Below are 19,869 nucleotides of genomic sequence, written 5' to 3' on the forward strand. Positions count from 1 at the left end.
CTGAGTGAAAACATTTTTTTCTCAAATCCCCTCTAAGTCTCCTGTCCCTCACCTTAAAACTATGCTCCCCTTGTGAATTACACCTAACCCAAGGGGAACACCTGCTCTCTATTCACCCTACCCATAGCCTTCATTATTTTATACATCTCAATCACATTTCCCCTCCCTCCACCCCACCCTTCTCTGTTCTAAATAAACCAATCCAACCCTATCTAATCTCTCCTGATAGCTCAACTTCTCCTTCCCAGGCAAAATCTGCTCACCCTCCAGTGCTATCACATCCTTCCTGTAGTGAGGTGACCCGAACTGCTCAGGCAGTGGCCTGACCAATGCTCTCAACAACTCCAACCTTACCTCCTTGCTCTTATACTCCATGCCATGACTGATGAAAGCAAGTGTCCCATTTACCTTAACTATCCTACTCACATGCTCTGCTGACTTCAGGATCTGTGAATAATTATCCCAAGTTCCCTCTGTTGCTCCAAGCTACCCAAGTGTCTGCCATTCATTAAATACTCCCTCATCTTGCCTCTTCTTCCAAAGTGCATCACCTCACACTTATTGGGGTTATCTTCCACTGCTCTGTCCATCTGACCAACATCATCCAAGCTGAACCACAGAATTACAAAGCACTGACAGAACTCGGTTCAATCCAAGCTGGTGTTCATGCTTTTCATCTCATGTGATTTAAACAAAAATTATTCCCCTCCCCATGAGAAGAGTGTTTCACGGTTAAGTCCGGCATTTACTGAAACTGCCTTTCCCTATTTGTCCTTCAGAAGGTGTTGACAATCGCTGAAGTCAACCCGATGAAGCTACACCCATTTCGACCCAGCGACAGTGAAGGTCTGCCAAGATAGTTCTGAGTCCGGAAGGTGTGAGGAATTTGGACAGGAACTTGCAGGTGGTGGCGATCCTAGGCATCTGCTGCCCTAGTCCTACACAGTGGTAGGTTTGGAAGGTGCTATTGATGGAGCCTTGGTGAGGTACTCCCAGTGTGCCCTGCAGATGGTACACACTGCTGCCACTAATGCATGCTTTACACTCCAGGATAATTAACTGAATTTAATACACAGTTGAAATGGTGGGATTTGAACATGTGTTCCAAGAGCATTAGCCTGGATTACTAGTTGAGTGACATGATGATTATGACATCACCTCATCATGGTTGCTACCTAGCCCTGTATTAAGTTGCAATGTACTGCCAAGTCAGAACATTTTATTTGACTCTCGAGACTTTGATTCTCACTGCGCAGATCTAGAATCAAACTTGTAATGTGCAATAATAGAAACAAATTAACCATGGAAGCTTGGGGCAGTATGGGGGAAGAACTGCTTTGTTTTATATATACAGGAATATAACATTTGAATTAATTTCAGAAAATTGATTGAAAGCCCATATTGTTCAGACTAACACAAGCAAGGCTCATAATAATCACTCCTGTTTGAAACAGCCCATATGTTTTTTAGCCTTCTGCAACCTTTATAAAATATCATCCCAAGCATCATGCTTTCATAAGGAAACAAGAGTTTACAACAATCTGAAGAAATGATTGGCTGATCATAACACAGCATGCTAAATTGGGCTGGTTTATCTTGCACTGATATAACGATAGGCTGAATGGCCTCCTACCCCAGTACATGATTCCAGAGAGAATTAAAACATCATTACTCACTCAAGCCTGCGGTTCTAACCATCCATGCTCAGGACTAACAGTAAATTGTTGAAATAAGGCACAAATGGTTGGTCTAAATGAATGGAGGTTTCTTAAGGGCAGCTAAGGATGGGACATTAAAAATGCTGGCCAGCCACTGAGTCCCAGGAGTGAATAATAAAAACAGCCTGGAAAACCTGTGATGGAGCGGGGAGGGAAGAGGAGGAGATTGGACACTGCCTGCCAGAGGTGCAGTCTAATTGTCTGTTCTAGTCTATTTAGTTCTATTCATAAATGACATGCAGAGAAATAGATTGTTTTGCACATTTTACATAAGCTTCTTTGCTCTAATTCATTTGTAGTCATACAGCATGGAAATAGACCCTTCAGGCCAACCATGTTCCCAAACAACTCTCACGAGCCTGTGTTTAGCCCAGATCTCTTCAACCTCTCCTACTCATCTACATATCCAAATGTCTGTTAAATGCTGTAACTGTATCTGCATCCACCACTTCGTCTGGCAGTTCATTCACACACGAACCATTATTTAAGAAAAGTTGTCCCACATGTCCTTTTTAAAACTATCTCCTTTCACCTTAAAAATATGCCCCCTAGTTTTGAACTCCCCCACAACAAGGGAAAAGACTCTTGTCATTTCACCTTATCCATGCCCCTCATGAGTTTATAAACCTCTGTAAAGTCATCCCTCAACCTCCTATGCTCTAGTGAAAAAAGTCCCAGCCTATCCAGCCATTTTTAAAACTCCAACCCTCCATTCCCAGCAACACCCTGGCAAATCTTTTCTGAATCCGCTCTAATTTAATAATATCCTTCCAGTAACAGGGAGACCAGAACTGCAAAATTACTTCTGAGCAATGAAGGCAAGTGTGCGAAACACTTTCTTAACCACTCTGTCTGTGATGCAAATTTCAAAGAATTAAGTACCTGAAGCCCCAGGTCCCTGTTCTACACCTATCCATTAACTGTATAAGTCTTGCCTTGTTTGTTTTACTAAAATGCAGTACCCTTGCATTTATCCAAATTAAACTCCACCTGCCACTCCCCAGCCCACTGAGCCAACTGAATAAGACTGCTTTGTTATCTTAGATAACCTTCTTCACTATCTACAATAACCACCCATTTTGGTGTCATCCACAAACTTACTCACCACACCTCCTATATTTTCATCCAAATCGCTGATATAAATGACAAACAAATGTGAAATACCACTGGTCACAGGCCTCCAGTCTGATAAAGAACCCTCCACCACCACCCTCTGTCTCCAACCGCCAAGCCAATTTTGTATCCAATCTGTAATCTCACCCTGAATTCTGTATTCTAACTTTCAAAATAGTCTACCATGCAAAACCTCAAAGGCTTTACTGAAGTCCATGTGAATAACGACCACTGCTCTGCCCTCAATTCTTTTTTATTATTTCCTCAAAAACTCCAATCATGTTTGTGAGATACTATTTTCCTCACACAAAACCATGTTGACTATCCCGAATCAGTCCTTGCCTCTCCAAATGAATGTACATTTGATTGTTCAGAAACACCAACAACTTACCCACCACCGATGTCAGGTTTTCAGTTCGGTAGTTCCCAGACCTCCCCTTACAACCTTTCTTAAATAAAGACCACAAAGTCACCCTGCAGGCTTCCAGTACCTCACCAATGGCTCTAGATTCCTCAAAATGTTTATAATGAATTGTCAATGAAAACAAGTTCAAACATAGGGACAGAAGTAGCAATTTTGGCCTGTCCTGCCACTCAATTACATCATGGTTGAACTGCATATTAACTCCCACTTTCTTGCCATGACTCTACAAATCTTACTTTGCCTAAGTAACAAAATGTCCAGTTTTTAAATTTTCAAGTGAGCTAAACTTTATTTTGGTTAGGTGGAGGAAAATAAGTTCCAAATTTCCAACATATTTTGGTTTGAATTGGTTAAGTGCATTTACTCCAAAGTCTTCAGGAAGAACTTGAGGTAACAGAAAGGGTCATACTATTGACAGCTTGCTGCAACATGGACACCAGCAATGGAGGCCATCATCATTTATATGCTTAGGTGCAGACAACATTATTGCTATAGTCAGCAAAAAGTGCAGTGAACAAGCAAGATCTATCACAGATTGCACTTGTTCAAAAGCTGCTCAGCTTTTCTGCACATATACAGCGCATGGGGGACTAAAGGAATTTAAACACACATTCACAACAGAAAATCTGGTTTCAGAAGTCAAGCAGGACCTGGAACAAGACCAGACTAAACAAATGCAACTTGTGCAAGGTGACCAAGCATTTCCTATTGTCAACCTTATGCAACGTATTGATGGGAGAACACAATCGCAGCTATTATGACCATTTTACATCTGCAAAAGGCAGGCTGACACACCCTAAAAGCCAACATTGGTACAGGAGCTGGTGCCAAAAGTTACCACCATGCAGTTTGAAATATACCCCAACAAGTGGCACTCCTGGTGGAATCCACAAGAGACAGTCATGTTATGTGGAACATGTCATCGATCTGGTGCAGCACAGCAATCACACTGCGATGCCAATGGGCAGATTCAGCTTGAAATCCCAAAAGCTTTTATCAACAGGCTAGCAGTGGTAGGACTAGCAGCACGCACAGACCTCAGCTATCACATCACATTGTCACGCTAGCAATGGTGGGACATCTTACTATCACACTGTCATTCTGATGTAGTTCCTGCAACACAAGTACAGGACATGGTACTAAAGAATCCATTAAACTTTTATTACAGCTGCATAACAATGACATGATTCACAAATTGGAAGAGTAGCGAGAGCAGATAGCACCTACTTGGAGATTAATTTTTAGTTTTGCCAGGAATCATTAGTTACAAACACAGAGCCTCAATGAATTGCCTCATTGTTCACCCTCATGCATTTTTGCATACAACATTAGTTATAGTTTTGTTGCAACACAATGCAAAACTGGTGGCACACAGGGCCAGGAAGTAATAAGCAAACAGGTTACTCTTGTGCATCGTGATAAACGTGAACAATGCCGAAACAGGTAGCTTTTCCAGTTGAAATGCCTTGTAAGTAAAAATAAACAAATGTTAAGTACCAAAACAGAAACTGCTGGAAAAGCTCAGCGGGTCTGGTGGCATTTGTGGAGAGAAATCAGAGTTAATGTTCCGGGTTGAGTGACCCTTCCTCAGAACTCAGTTTCTAATAAATACAAGTACTTTAGCTTCAAGGTAAGAAGGAAAAGATGCAGAGGAGGAGGAATTTAATCCTCTTGGAGGATCATAAATGTTAGGAATCAGGCTGAATCATTGGATATATTCGAGTCTGAGTTAGACGGATTTTGATGGATGAGAGATATGAGGGGAGCAGACAGCAAGGTGGAGTTATGGCTACACCAGATCGATCTGACCTCGTTTACTGGCAGAGTACACTCGACGGACCGAATGGCTGACTTTTGCTCTTCTCATGCTTTTTGAAACACAAAGAATGGTGCAACCAGCTGAGTTACTGACAGGACATGGCTACCCAGAAAATACATCTGGGGTATTCCACCCCTAATTCTTAATCCTAAAACAAAAATCTGATCGTTGTTTGATGAGCCAAATGATTATTTGGATTACAGGAACTTGCTTTGAACCCTCCCCCATATTCAGTCGTACCAATTTGTGGCCCTATCAACCAAAGGAAGTACCAACAGGATCCCAAATAACAAACAGTAAGGATTGAGATCTGTGGCAAATTGCGAGGAGCAATTTTTCTATAAGATTTGTACATACATTTAATTCTGCAGCTCAATTTTCTGACCGTTAGCTCCCTCTCAAAAATGTTGGATCCTTACTGGACTTGATTGCAGAGTTAAAAACAAATCAATGTCTTGTCCGAGAGGCCGTCTATTCCGGATAAGACTGAGTGCTAGCAGATATCTGCCCCAACCCTGTTCCCAACAGCCCAGTCATATGTGCTTCATTGAATAGCATTCAGGAGACAAGTCAATGGACTATATTACACTCTCAGCTTCAACTGCGAGCAATGCCATTGGTGCAGCTACACCATCTAGACTGCAACGTTCCAAGGCAATAACTCAAAAGTGCTTTCTCCTGGGTGACTAGAGATGGACCATCCAACAACGACCTCAGCCCAAGGACAAATAAACATAAAACTCGTCCATCACTAATCAGATGCAGATATTGCTGGCTGTCCTTGAGAAGCTGATGCTTAGCCACCTTCTTGACCTCCTGTAGTCCATTTGGTCTCGCTTGACCAACAATGCAAACAAATTCAGGACGTTAAAAGAAAGGCATCCATTAGGATGCTCAATGGCTTGGAGGGCAAGTTGTAGTTGGTGGTGTTCCCATGTAACTGCTCCCTTATCCCTCCAGCTGGGAATAATTTCGGGATGGAAAGGTGATGTCTCAGGTGATCTGCCCCAGTCCACAACTTCTCTTTCCTACTAGCTCCTCACAGCCCTCAATTCCCTGATAGTTAAAAATGAAATCTACCTACCTCCTCGTTAACTAGCTTTAGTGACCTAGCCCTCCCCAACTCTCTGGAGAATTCCACACAATCACCATCCTCGGAGGAGAAATTCCTTAGCACCTCAGCTGGATGCTCCCAAATGATTTTGAAGAAGGACCCGAAACGTTAACCGATTTCTCTCCACAAATACTGCCAGACCTACTGAGATTTTCTCACAATTTCTGTTTTTGTTTCAGATTGCCAGCATTTGCAGTTCTTGCAGTTGCTTTAAAGCGCTCCTTTATTCTGTAACTATGTCTGCTAGTTTAAAAATTCTCCACCAGTGGAAACATCTTTTCAATAACTACTCTGTTATGTCCCTTCAGAATCTTGTACATTGCAACTTGATCACTACTCACTCTCCTAAACTCTGATGAATAAAAAAAAAGAGCTGGCCTGTTTAGATGGGTCTTGATAAGTTACCCAGGAATCAACCTAGTGAACTGTCTCTAGTATGTCCTCTCAAATGTAGGAAGCCACACTGAATGCAGTACTCTAAGTGCAGCCTCACCAATGCTCTGTATAGTTGCGCCAAGATTTCCCTATTTTTAAACTCCAACCCTCCAGCAATAAAAGCCAAAATTCCATTTGATGTCTTAATTACTTGCTGCAGCGACATGTTACCATTTTGTATTTCATGCAAAAGAACACCTGGATACCACTGTGCTGTACTTTTTTGGATTCTCCCTCCATTTAAATAATAGTTTGTCTCTTGATCCTTCTGATCAAAGTGCATGATCCAACACTTTCTTTCATTAAATTCCAACTGCTGGGTTTTTTGCCCACTCACTGAACCTGTTTATTAGCCTCATAAAGATTCCTTATGGCCTCATCATCACATACTTTCCCAGCTACTTTTGTATTGTCAGCAAAATGGGATACTCTGCCCCCTCACCAAAGTCTGTCATAGAATCTCTAACCATGCAAACAGGTCATTTGGCCCAACGGGTCCATACAGCTGACTCTGAAAAACATCCCAGCCTGATTCACCCCCCTTTTCCTATTCCCATAACCCTGCATTTCCCATGACCAATCCACCTAACCTGCATATCTTTGGACTTAATATAGATAGGAAGTAATTGCGGTCGAGGACTGATCTTGTGACACTCCATCAGTTATGTATGCCCAACTTGAAGATCACCCATTAATCCCAACAGCATTGTGGATGCCCCTATACCACATGGAGTGCAGCAGTTCATGAAGATAGTTCACCATTAACTTCTCAAGCGTGATTAAGATGGACAATAAAGGCTGGCCCAGCCATGAATGAATTAAAACAAATTAAATTCCCATCAGTCGTGGGTCAATGAATAGCTGGTCATTGGCTCAATCCCACGCTAGCCAATCAAGGATAACTTCTAAATTGACACTCCCAGCTCTGTACGTACTGCGGGAGTGGCACAATGTTGCAGCAGAGACAGTGTCAATTGTAGAATCACTTATCCCCTTCATCAACTTGCACTGATGGCAGCATTTATTGAAAACATGGCCTTCCTGTTCTCTGTGATTGAGTTTAATACTGAACAGTTCAATGGCACATCGCATCATCAGCGTAGGGGGAGAGCAATCAGAACATATTTAATTGCGTGCCTCTAATTATCTTTTATTTGCCCATCAAAAATGCAATACTCCAACGAGCAAAAAGCACAATTTTGGAGGATACATCAAGCATGACAGTGAAGATAATGACAAACGAAGCATCATTAAGCTGGTATTGCTCTCAACTGAAAATTGTTGCTAGGATACGGCAATAAACTCTACACAAGGGAAGGAGATGTGGTTTTTAATATTGGAGGCATGCAGGGTTAATTAACTTTTGTCATTTTCTGGATCATGTGTACTGACATTTAAATTGCAGTTTGGGTGCCTGATACTTAGTTTTTTCACTTATACAAACTTCACAGAGTATGTAAAATGCTGAGTTAAATCTGGAATGAATTTGGATTTGTGATTTTAAATTCTTTGGCATCTCAATTTCATTCATAAGCTGGATGGTTTTTATTCCAAAGCTGCAATGATAACACCTCATACCCAATCCCCAGTCTGAGCACTGGCAGCCCTCATAGAAGGCACTGGCTAATATCAGAACACAGAACTTCAGAGTGAGCCATTCAGTGCTTTGAGCTTTTAGTGCTTTCAGTACAGTCAATGTTTGATGCAGTTACTGTCTCAGCTCCACTTTCCCACATCACCAGCCTCAACTCCCAAGTCAATCAAGTATCTAATTCAATGACCCAACCTTTACTACCTTCTGAGGAAAAGAATTCCACACTCTAATGGCCCTCAGAAAAAAAAACTCTCCACATGTGCGTCTTAAAAGGAATGATGTGGAAGTGCCAGTGTTGGACTGGGGTGGACAGAGTTAAAAATCACACAACGCCAGGTTATAGTCCAACAGGTTTGTTCAGAAACACTAGCTTTCGGAGCACTGCTCCTTTATTAGGTGGCTGTGGAGCAGGATCAGAAAACACAGAATTTATAGCAAAAGAAATCTGCAACCCATTCCAAAAAGATGGAAGACTTAACAGCAGTCTAGGTTGGTTCAATGCACCGTTTCAGTTGCAAGACACTGAGATCCTCTGCTATAAATTCTGTGTCTTGAGATCCTGCTCCACAGTTATCTGATGTAGGTGCAGCGCTCTGAAAGCCTGTTGGACTATAACTTGGTGCCGTGTGATCTTAAAAGGGAGACATTTTATTCTTAAACTATGCCTCTGGTTTTTGGGCTCCCACACAAGAGGCAAGAACTTCTGGGTATCCAACCCATCCAGTGCCTAAACACCTTATTTGACAATAAGACCATGCCTCATTCTTCAAAAGTTCAACTAGTACAAGGCAATGTGGAAAAGTGGTGCTGGTTAGCAGAGGCATTAAATCTAACCAGTTAGAAGCAGTGAGGTTCTACAGAATTGTTACTATAATCTGACACCATGAATGCAGCTGTAATTGAGCCATGGTATTTTTCGCTTTTGACTTTCTCGAAGTCATCTTTCTTGAAAACACACTTTTGGGTTGCAAGGTCTACAATGTCATGAGTCTGTTCCATTACCAGGCTTCTGACAGGTGAGTAGTACCAAACCAGTCACTATACAAGAACATCGCAACCACATATCCCACGCTGATCACCATGCCGAGGACCTGGGTTTCATGGGTCTCAGAATTGAAGCCAACAGGGGTGAAGCCAACATCCTTCCAACAGATGCCTGGATGCTCTCCCGTTCTGGCTTGGAATCTAACAAGTGTTTCAAAGACACAACCCTTCTATTCCTAATCTTAAAAAAAAAACATTTAGAGAGCAAACGTGACTGCAAAGACAAAATCTATTGCCCAGAACCGCCGAACAGAAAGAAAAGCAGTGACGCACCTTGAAACTTTCTTCAAAGTAGTTGTGTTCCTCCAGAAACATTGCGTAATTGATGATAATTTGAGGTGTGGCAATTCGGAGATCTATAATCCGATCGTAAACCGCTTTTGTGGACTAGTTTGAAAACAGAAATATTTTAAAAACAATAAGATTAATTAAGCAGTAACTAAGAAACAAAATACACACGATCGCCTTCTGTTAATCCATGTTGAGCAAAACAACAATTCCTTTATGGAGTCAGTGGTTAGGATCTGGAATGCACTGCCTAGGAACGTAGCGGAGACAGATTCAATGGAGGCTTTCAAAAGGAAAATTGGATACTTGCCCGAAGGGGAAGAAATTGTAGAACCACTGGGAAAAGGCAGGGGAGAGGGAATAGATGAGTTACTCTTCCAGATAACAGGCACAAACAGGATGCGCCAAATGACCATTTTCCATGCTCTAACCAGGCCATGATTCTGAGAAGGCTCCCACCACGTTTTTTTTTCACTTACCACACACAATTTTAAAGGGGAACCTGTTCTGCACCTGGCCATCTTTGCTTCAAATGCATTTGTTTTGCTTCATGAGGTTTTCTGCACTCACGCCCCACTTTTGGATATTTTAATATTTAACCTATGATGCAGTTTCCATCACAGGAGGATCACTCGTGTTTGCACAGTAAAAAGAGACTGTCTCGCACTCCAGGGGAGCGTATGACAGGAGCATGCCAGTTTTCAACAGCTTGGCATGTGTGCTGTTACCGACAACCAATCTTTTCCTGCACACGAGTGCCCGTAATAACAATGGAGATGTGGTGTGGGGCCACACTAGATTGGCAGCAAGCTCCATACAGCTCGCAGCAGTCAAGACCCTATGACTTTCCACCAACATCACAGGTTAAAACAAAAATAAGATATGGCCCAATTAAGTTAAATTTAAATAGCTTTATGACATGTGAAATCAGAAAACAAAAGGAGGCCAGGACTTAAATCACCTTAAAAGTGCCAAGACTCTCCTCCAGATCTGCTAACATGGACCAGACCTTCAGTGACTTGTACACTCTGCTCTGGACGGGCTCTGTTGAATCAAAGTACTCAGCTTTCTTTGCAGGTACTGCAGTGGCTCGCTGCGGAGGCAAGAAATACAAAATAGACATTTTAAGTTTGCCTCTGCTCCTTCAGGCAGACAGGGTGAGACACACAGACATGGAGTTTTCCACAAACAGGGATGAACAGGCACACAGGTAGCTAGGAGAAGGTACACAGGCAGGGACAAACACGCAGAAAACTATATTGTATATATGAACAAACAAAAGGTGCACTAAACCACCTCAAATAAATACAGCGCTGATTACCAAAGAATGACCCAGACTAAAGCCAGTCTGGGCATCTTTAACGAACCACTTGCACTGACCTACACTCTCATTACACATCATCTGTTCTTAAAATGAAAACAACTTGCACTTTGACTAAAGGACAGACTTTGCTTCGCTAACAGGCTTGCTAACTTGACTTGCCAAAGATTTAAAAAAACTCCAAAAGTTTAGAAACAATCATGAACAATTAGCAGCAGGAAACTCGGTCACGGAGTCAAGAAGGCCATTTCTTCAGAGGCAGCAGCTTGCTGAGTTAGTTTGATATTGCCATCTGCTGGTGAAACTGTGTAAACTGCAGTACCATTCACCAAAGACCGAGCAAGGAAAGGATGGAGTGGAAGATTGGCATTAAACAGCCATCATTCAGAAATTCAAATGCTGGTACGGTCTGGTTTTAAACCATAAATTGTTCATTGGACAGAAAATCTCTGAAGTATAAATCAGACATCATCACAATTCCACAGGAGAGGGAGTAACATCACTGACTTGTAATCTAGAGGTGCACCTCAGTTACGGCTGCAAATGTAGATACAACTGGACAATTTTAGTTCAGTTCATACAATCTGGAATTGACAGCTCAGCTCAATAAGAGGTAGCAAATGCTGGTCCACATCCCACCAAAAAAAAACCAAAATGACCCATGCTCCAAACACATCAGCCACAAAAAAAACAGATGGCTGGGTCAGAGATAAGACTGCACAGAATCAGGGAGTCGATTAGCTTAGTTTTGGGTGGTTTGTGATGTAGAATCGTGCCAGTGTGGGCTCAATTCCCATACCTGCTGAGGATATCACTAAGGGTGTTTTCCCTGACGTATCAGAGGCTGAGCTTTATAGAGCTTTACAAAATCATGAGGGGCACGGATAGGATAAATAGTCAAGGTCTTTTCCCTGGGGTGAGGGAGTCCAGAACTCGAGGGCATAGGTTTAGGGTTAGAGGGGAAAGATATAAAAGGGATCCAAGGGGCAACCTTTTTACAGAGCGGGTGGTGCGTGGATGGAATGAGCTGCCAGAGGAAGTGGTGGAGGCTGGTACAATTGCAACATTTAGAAGGCATCTGGATGGGTATATGAATAGGAAGGGTTTGAAGGGATATGGGCCAAGTGCTGGCAAATGGGATTAGATTGGGTTGGACTGAAGGATCTGTTTCCGTGCTGTACATCTCTATGACTCTCCTTCTCAATCTCTCCCCTTGCCGAAGGCATGGTGACTCTAAGGTTAAACTACAATCAGTTGGCTCTCTCTCTCTCTCTCTCTCTATAAATGAAGGAGCAACCCAATGGACTGGGAAGACTATGGCGACTTTATAAAGAATCCCACATCTTTCCACCGTTGATGTAATTCTTTAAAGGGACCTCCTAAAAAAAACTGCTTGATTTATAAATCCATTTCTGTATTTGCATAGGTCCAGATGACTAAGATTTGCAATTAACTGGCAAAGACAAAGCATGCTTTTTAATTGTGGGATGTGGGTGTTGAGATTGGGTTGTTAGAATATTTAAGGCCAAGATAAGCAGAGTTTTACTCTATACAGGAATCAATGGTTATGGGGAAAAGGCAGGAAAGTGAAGGTGAGGATTATCTGATCAGCCATGCTTTCACTGACTAACGGAACAGACTCAAAGGGCTGAATAGCCTGTGTCTGCTCCTCCATCTTATGGTCACTAGCCAGCATTTATTGCCCATTCCTGATTGGCCTTGAACCAAGTGGCTTGTTAGGACTGTTTCAGAGACAGTTAAGAGTCAACCATGTTGCTGTGGGACTGGAGTCATATGTAGGCCAGACTAGGTACGGAGGACTGACTTCCTTCCCTAAAGGACAAAACCAATGGAATTTTAAAAGAAAACGATTATAGTTTACTGGTCACCATTACTCATGGCTAGTTTGTATTCCAGGTTTTCTTTCTTGTTAACTTATTGAATGTATTAATTTAATTTTAATTACAGCCAGTTGCCATGGCAACCATAAGCCCATAAAGGTACAGGAGCAGTACGAGATCATTCAATCCATCGAGTCTAACAACCATTTGATTATGACTGATGGTGGGATTTGAACCCCTGCCTCTAGAACATTAACTAGGATTACTAGACCAGTGACACTGACACTACACCACTGACTTCCTCTAAAGTGAGCCACAATCCCTTTACCCACCCGTCATTTTAGATTTAGGACATGCAGTGAACCGACCTGAGAGAATGCTGCCATTCCTGTAATATAAAATAATCAAGACACATTATTTGAATTTAAAACTGTACTTGAATTTCTTAAAAATTCCTTCACGGGAGTCACTGACTAGGCCTGCATTTATTGCCTGTCCCTAATTGCCCTGAGGGGTATTAAGAGTCAATCACGCTGCTGTGGGTGTGGAGTCACACGTAGACCAGAGTGTGGAAGGACGGCAGTTTCCACATTTGTCATTCAAATGGACACTCAAAGACCTACCCTCAGCAATTGAAGAGCTTCATCATAGTTTTCATGCCGCAGTTCCATCTCCCCATATTCACACCAAACGCTGGCAAGGTCATCAACGTGCTTGAAGTTTACTTTTGTGGCTTTTTCAAATATGGTTCGAGCCTGAAACAGAAGCAGATGCAACTCAGGAACGTTTACTGCCCTTTTCAAGGGAGTCAGGCCACAGCAGCGATGCTCGAATGTCAGGCTGATGTTGACTGCACATCACTGGCGAGGCTCACTATATTTAAGAGCTGCAGTACCCAGCAAAATAAAACTCTCACAAGGGTCGACCTTCCAGCTGCTTGCCATTTTAATCACCTCACTCCCATACTGACAGTGCCATCCTGTGATTGCTACAGTGTTCCAACAAAGCTCAACGCAAGTTGGCGGAATAACACCTCATTCTCTGCTGAGGCATCTTTTGGCCTCTAGGGCTCAATGTTGAATTTAACAACTTCAGAGCATGACTTTTGTCTGCCATTCTGTTTAAAAACAGCCATGTCTTGTTTTTGCTTTGTTGGCTTTGCTCTCAGTAGAATGGAAGGGTCACTCTAATTTCTCTCCACAGATGCTCCCAGACCTGCCGAGCTTTTCCAGCAATTCCTGTTTTCATTGGACCCATTCTCTCCTTTCCAAACCTAACGTTTGCAACAATTTCACTCTCTTTTAACCATTATCACTCCCTTTGTCTTTTGCTCTGAGGATGATAAACATCTGCTCCACCTGCTCCTCTTTTCCACTGCCTCACAACTTCTGACAACAGCACAAAAACTATTTTCCAGCTACTTTCAGTTCTGAAGAGGTCATACTGGACTCAAAAAGTTAACTCTGCTTCTTTGCCCACAGGTGCTGCCAAACCTGCTAAATTGGTCCAGCATTCTCTCTTTATATTTCTGCAGCTGAGGTGGCTGAGTTTGGAGGTGTATGCTGGGAATGTGCATTACCGCAAATACCTTCTTAACGAACTGTGTAAAGATAAGCTCCAGTTCTACATTTCACCAGAACTTAAAATGGATTGCACCATTTGTTACATGGTGAAAATATCTGAATTTGCTAAATTCCCTCCATCCACCTCACTGTCAGAAATCATACGACACCAGGTTATAGTAATGTGGTGCCATTATTTTAAGAGAGGTGGTAAGGACAAGCCAGGGAACTATAGACCTGACATCGGTGGTGGTCAAGTTGTTGGAGGGAATCCTGAGGAACAGGATGTACATGTATTTGGAAAGGCAAGGACTGATTAGGCTTAGTCAACATGGCTTGGTGCGTCAGAAATCTTGTCCCTCAAACTTGATTGAAAGTTTTGAAGAAGTAACAAAGAAGATTGACAATATCAGAGCGGTGGACGTGATCTATATGGACTTCAGTAAGGTGTTCGACAAGGTTCCCCATGGGAGACTGGTTAGCAAGATGTACACCTCTATGATTCTATAGTCCAACATGATCTAACGAAGGAGCAGCACTCCAAAAACTTGCGATTTCAAATAAAGCTGTTGGACTGTAAATGTGACTTCAGATTTTGTCCACTGCAGTCTAACACTGGCAACTTCACAGCAGTTCATCATATGGCTTTTAAATGTTGCCATGGAAGTCTTTCCATTTCAAGCATATAGGGTCATAAAACAAGCACTTCCAGGCTCTTTCTATGCTGTCTGAATAAGGTGTCTCAGTTCTAGATCTCAGAAAAAAGCTACTGTGCGAATCTGCCAAATAATTTCATTTCCCTCTGGTGAGGCTGCCAGTTACTATCTAATCACTACCTTTTTGTGGAGGTCCAGCCTCATCAGGAACTGGATGAAGAGCACAAAGGGTTCCTGCAGCCAGAATCTTGCCCATCAGTCTAGCAATAACCAAACCTATTGCATCATCCCCTCAAGCTTTAAGATACAACAAAGACACAACTTACATCCCGAATTTGACTATTTTCTTCATAAAACTTTGCAAACGAAACCCAGAGCGAATGTGGCTTTCCGGTGGCTTTTAACGGGTCAACGGTCTGGACCGCTTCTGTGTACGTGTTTATGATCTGTAATGCAGAACAGCGATAAACAAGTAGATCAAAGGTTTCAATTCCTACCTTTTAAAAGCAAAATGAAGTCATCTGATTAGATGTAGCAAGAGGGTGTGTGGAATTACAAAGCACTGTGCCACAACAAGGCAAAAGTGAGTGCACATCCACCAATGTCATTTATTGTATCTGTTGCCCCTGATGTGGTCTCCTCTACATTGGGGAGACTGGAAACCTCCTCGCAGAGTGCTTCAGGGAATATCTCTGGGACACCCGCACCAATCAATCCCACCGCCCTGTGGCCCAACATTTCAACTCCCCCTTCCACTCTGCTGAGGACATGCAGGTCCTGGGCCTCTCCACCGTTGCTCCCTCACCACCCGACACCTGGAGGAAGAACGCCTCATCATCCACTTTGGAACACTTCAACCCCAGGGCATCATTGTGGACTTCACCAGTTTCCTCAGCTCCCCTCCCCCCACATCACCACAGTTCCATCCTTCCAGCTCAGCACTGTCCCCATGACCTGTCCTACCTGCCAATTTCCCTTCCCACCTATCCACTCCACCCTCCTCTCTGACCTATCACCGTCATCCCCACCCCCAATAACCTATTGTACTCTTTGCGACCTTCTCCCCAGCCTCACCGCTCCCCCATTTATCTCTACACCTTGGAGGCTCCCTGCTTCCATTCCAGATGAAGGGCTTTTGCCTGAAAAGTCGATTTTCCTGCTCCTCGGATACTGCCTGACCTGCTGTGCTTTTCCAGCACCATTCTGATCTAAACTGTGCCACAACTGACATGGTGCTCCCGGTATCAGAGTGAGGAGCAGAGGAGATACTGCACCACTGAAGAAAGTTGCAAGAAAAAGCCACGCGCTCATGAAGTGGTGGAACAGGGTCAAGGGGACAAAATGGTCTGCTATTCTTGTCTCTGTCACACCAGCTCACGCACAGCAACTGCCAATAAATGACAATGACAGACACTTTGAGTAGACCACCAAGTTACCAAACGTCTACTTTCCACATGAACATTTGACTTTTCCAATATGCATTCAAGCTCGTTACAACTGACACCTTGGAAAAAAGACATGGATAGGAAGATTACAGGACAACTTAGAACTAGCCACGTGCCCTCTGTCTAAATGTGAGCTGTAAGTGTTTACAAATTACTGTAATAGTTCCTTTCTAAAGTAAACCTTGAAGTATAAAAACATTCCTAACTCAAAGGACAGTGTAATTATAGTATCCATCACAGGCGACACAGTATACCCATTATTAACAACTCAGTACCTGTGATTAAATTCTTACATTTTCTTTCTCTTACTTTTTACAAATCAGCTAAACCACCCAACCCTTGAACTGGAAATAATTACTACTGCTTAATGATACTTGGTGTGAGCGACATCTGCAATGCAGAATAATTTTCTATTAAATGGAGTAATCTGGGAGACAGGAGGATATCTCTAGGTAGAGGCGGCCAGATTAATTCAGAAGTGACACTAAATTTAGTGGCTGCACATTACAAGTATCAGGAAAAAGACAGACAGGTGTGAAGTTTCAAGGTTAAATATAGTCAGATGGCACGTGTTTGAGTATGGGGAAGAATGGATCAATTGTATGTAGATTGGTTTACATATTGCTGCTTGGCAGGATAGAATTTTGAGGATCGCTCACAAGAGAGACCCACTTTGATCCGTACAGATAAAACAAACGCGTCCAGACAAAGCACTCTTTTCAATTAAAAACTGTGGGGAATTTTAGTTTCCTGGTGCTTTGTGTGGAAACATCGCAACCAGTCAAGGTTGACTGGCCAACCGATCAATGACCTTTTCTCATCCAGTACAAATTATTGTTTCATCTGAAATTTGGCATTCTTGAGCCTGTTGTGGCGAGTGCAAGATGAAATGTTTCGCTGACCTGTATCTTTTTGGACTAGTTTAATAAAGTAGGTCATTTACCTCATTACCTACTTCCACAAATTGAAATCAGCATATTAACAACTTGGAAATAACAGACTCGTCACCAGAATTCAGGCATATCACAGGCTATCCTGCATTTTTGAAAGGGACTATTTCTCATTTCTCTTATTCAGTGCAACATAAGAATCATGGAGTTGTACAGCACAGAAACAGACCCTTTGGTCCAACTGGTCGTGCAGACCAGATATTCCAAAGTCACCTGACGCCATTTGGCCCATATCCCACTCAACCCTTCCTATTCATACACCCTCCAGATGCCTTTTAAATGCTGTAATTGTACCAGCCTCCACCACTTCCGCTGGAACCTCATTCCATACACGCACCACCCTCTGCGTGAAAAGACTACCCCTTAGGTTCCTTTTAAATCTTTCCCCTCTCACCTTAAACCTATACCTCTAGTTTTGGTCTCCCCTACCCTAGGGAAAAGACCTTGGCTATTCACCATACCCACGCTTCTCATGATTTTATAAACTCCTTTAAGGTCACCCCTCAACCTCTGAGGCTCCAGGGAAAATAGCCCCAGCCTATTCAACATCTCCCTACAGTTCAAACCCTGCAAGCCGGCAACCTTCTTGCATATCTCCTCTGCACCATGTTGTGGGGTTTATTCTAAAAGGGTCAAGGAGCAAGCTTGAGGATTCTGTGGAAGAAGTTCCTCACCTCTCGCGGTTTTCCTTCATACAGTTTGACCCGCTTATGCCACTCATGTACATTGTGGGGGTTCTGCCGAAGCAGTACACTGTTCAAAAGGAGGGGACGTCTGTTTATAAGCTGCTCAAACCGTGCCAATCGAAGCTCCAGATCAATATCATCTGTTAAAAACAAGCGGACAGGTGTATTACTGCTACTGGCCGCGTCGGTGATCACCTCACAGTACACGTCAGCATCAGGGTATAACCCCCATCAAGAAACATAACGGAGTTTACTGTCTAAACTTCATAAAACAATGTTAGAACTATCTAAACACCAGATAAGCTCTAACTGGAGTACAATTCTTATCATTCTAATGCAGGAAAGACTTGGTGTCACTGGAATATTTATGAGGTTGTAGCCTTTAGCCAAGAGAAAATATTTGGACTGGCTGGGGCTGTTTTCTTTGAAACAAGAGGGCGAGAGAGATGAATTTGAGGTACACAAACTTGAAACAAGCCTTGGTAGAATGGGTGGGGAGGACACATTGCTCAAAGCACAAGTTAAGTGGTCAGGAACAGAAATTTAAAATAATTGATGGAAGGAGTAGAGGAGAAATTGAGAGGGAAATTGGTGGGTATCTGGAATTCACAGCTTGAATGGGTATTAGAGGCAAAAGTGATGATTGCATTTGAGAAGGATCTTCAACCTGCATTTCAAGTTGCTTAATTTTGGGTTACGGGGTGTGACCCAAGAGCTTCATAAAAAGTTTTCACTTGGATGGCACAGATGTAATGGATTGAATGGTCTCAGTGTCTTAAATTTTGATGCACAGGACAGAAGATTGTGGTAATTGAACTTAGAGTGGTGCAAGGATTGTGAATGTACTCTCATAACTCAGCTGCCAGCCAGAGAAATCCTAAGTGTAAAGTTACACAGCCAATGGCATTTGCCAGTGCCCTTTCAACAGATCAATCTTAGAAAGAAATGAGGCACTGACCACCTTGTTCCAACCATGGAATTGGGTACAAATCTATCTTTGCGACACTTACTTCTCTGAATTCCATACAGAATCTAGTTTGGAACAACTATTGTGGAAAATTTCCAGTAGATTACTGATCACAGGAAAAAAGAACCATTCTCTCCTTCATTTCATTAAAAAACACAGAAAAATCTTTGTGGCATAAGGGCTTTATCCAAAAGACTAACTTTGGTGCCAAAAAAGTATAATAATTCACTGAATAAGTGAAAATGAAAAACAAAATTCAACAATCTGCAAAATTGTGGGAAAACTGAGGACTGGGAAGCTTTTAAAGAACAACAGAGGATTAGTAAGAAGGAAATACGCAGAGAAAAAATGGGGTACGAAGGTAAACTGGCCAAGAATATAAAGGAGGATAGTAAAAGTTTTTTTAGGTATGTCCAAGGCAAAAAAATGGTTAGGACAAAAATTGGGCCCTTGAAGACAGAAACAGGGGAATATATTACTGGGAACAAAGAAATGGCAGAGGAATTAAATGGGTACTTCAGATCTGTGTTCACTGGGGAAGACACAAGCAATCTCCCTGAGGTAACAGTGGCTGAAGGACCTGAACTTAAGGGAATTTATATTTGCCAGGATTTGGTGTTGGAGAGACTATTAGGTCTGAAGGTTGATAGGTCTCCGGGACCTGATGGCCTGCATCCCAGGGTACTGAAGGAGGTGGCTCGGGAAATCGTGGATGCGCTGGTGATTATTTTCCAGAGTTCAATAGAATCGGGGTCGGTTCTTGAGGATTGGAGGGCGGCTAATGTTGTGCCACTTTTTAAGAAGGGTGGGCGGGAGAAAGCAGGAAATTATAGACCAGTTAGTCTGACCTCAGTGGTGGGAAAGATGCTGGAGTCTATTATAAAGGATGAAA

At 42.6% G+C, this 19,869-nt stretch overlaps 1 protein-coding gene across 1 annotated transcript in view; it reads right to left on the reverse strand.

Moving 5' to 3' along the window:
• The window catches only part of xab2 (XPA binding protein 2), a 48,988-nt gene that overhangs the window by 15,156 nt on the left and 13,963 nt on the right, over positions 1–19,869 (reverse strand). Inside the window, exons 8-12 of the mRNA XM_072564209.1 lie at positions 17,999–18,150; positions 15,256–15,375; positions 13,335–13,466; positions 10,511–10,642; positions 9,535–9,648 (exon numbers count right to left, since the gene is read on the reverse strand). Of these exons, the coding sequence (XP_072420310.1) occupies positions 9,535–9,648; positions 10,511–10,642; positions 13,335–13,466; positions 15,256–15,375; positions 17,999–18,150 (650 nt within the window). The remainder of the gene's footprint in view (positions 1–9,534; positions 9,649–10,510; positions 10,643–13,334; positions 13,467–15,255; positions 15,376–17,998; positions 18,151–19,869) is intronic.

Source organism: Chiloscyllium punctatum, chromosome 46 (assembly GCF_047496795.1).
Source record: "Chiloscyllium punctatum isolate Juve2018m chromosome 46, sChiPun1.3, whole genome shotgun sequence".
Taxonomy (NCBI): Eukaryota; Metazoa; Chordata; class Chondrichthyes; order Orectolobiformes; family Hemiscylliidae; genus Chiloscyllium; species Chiloscyllium punctatum.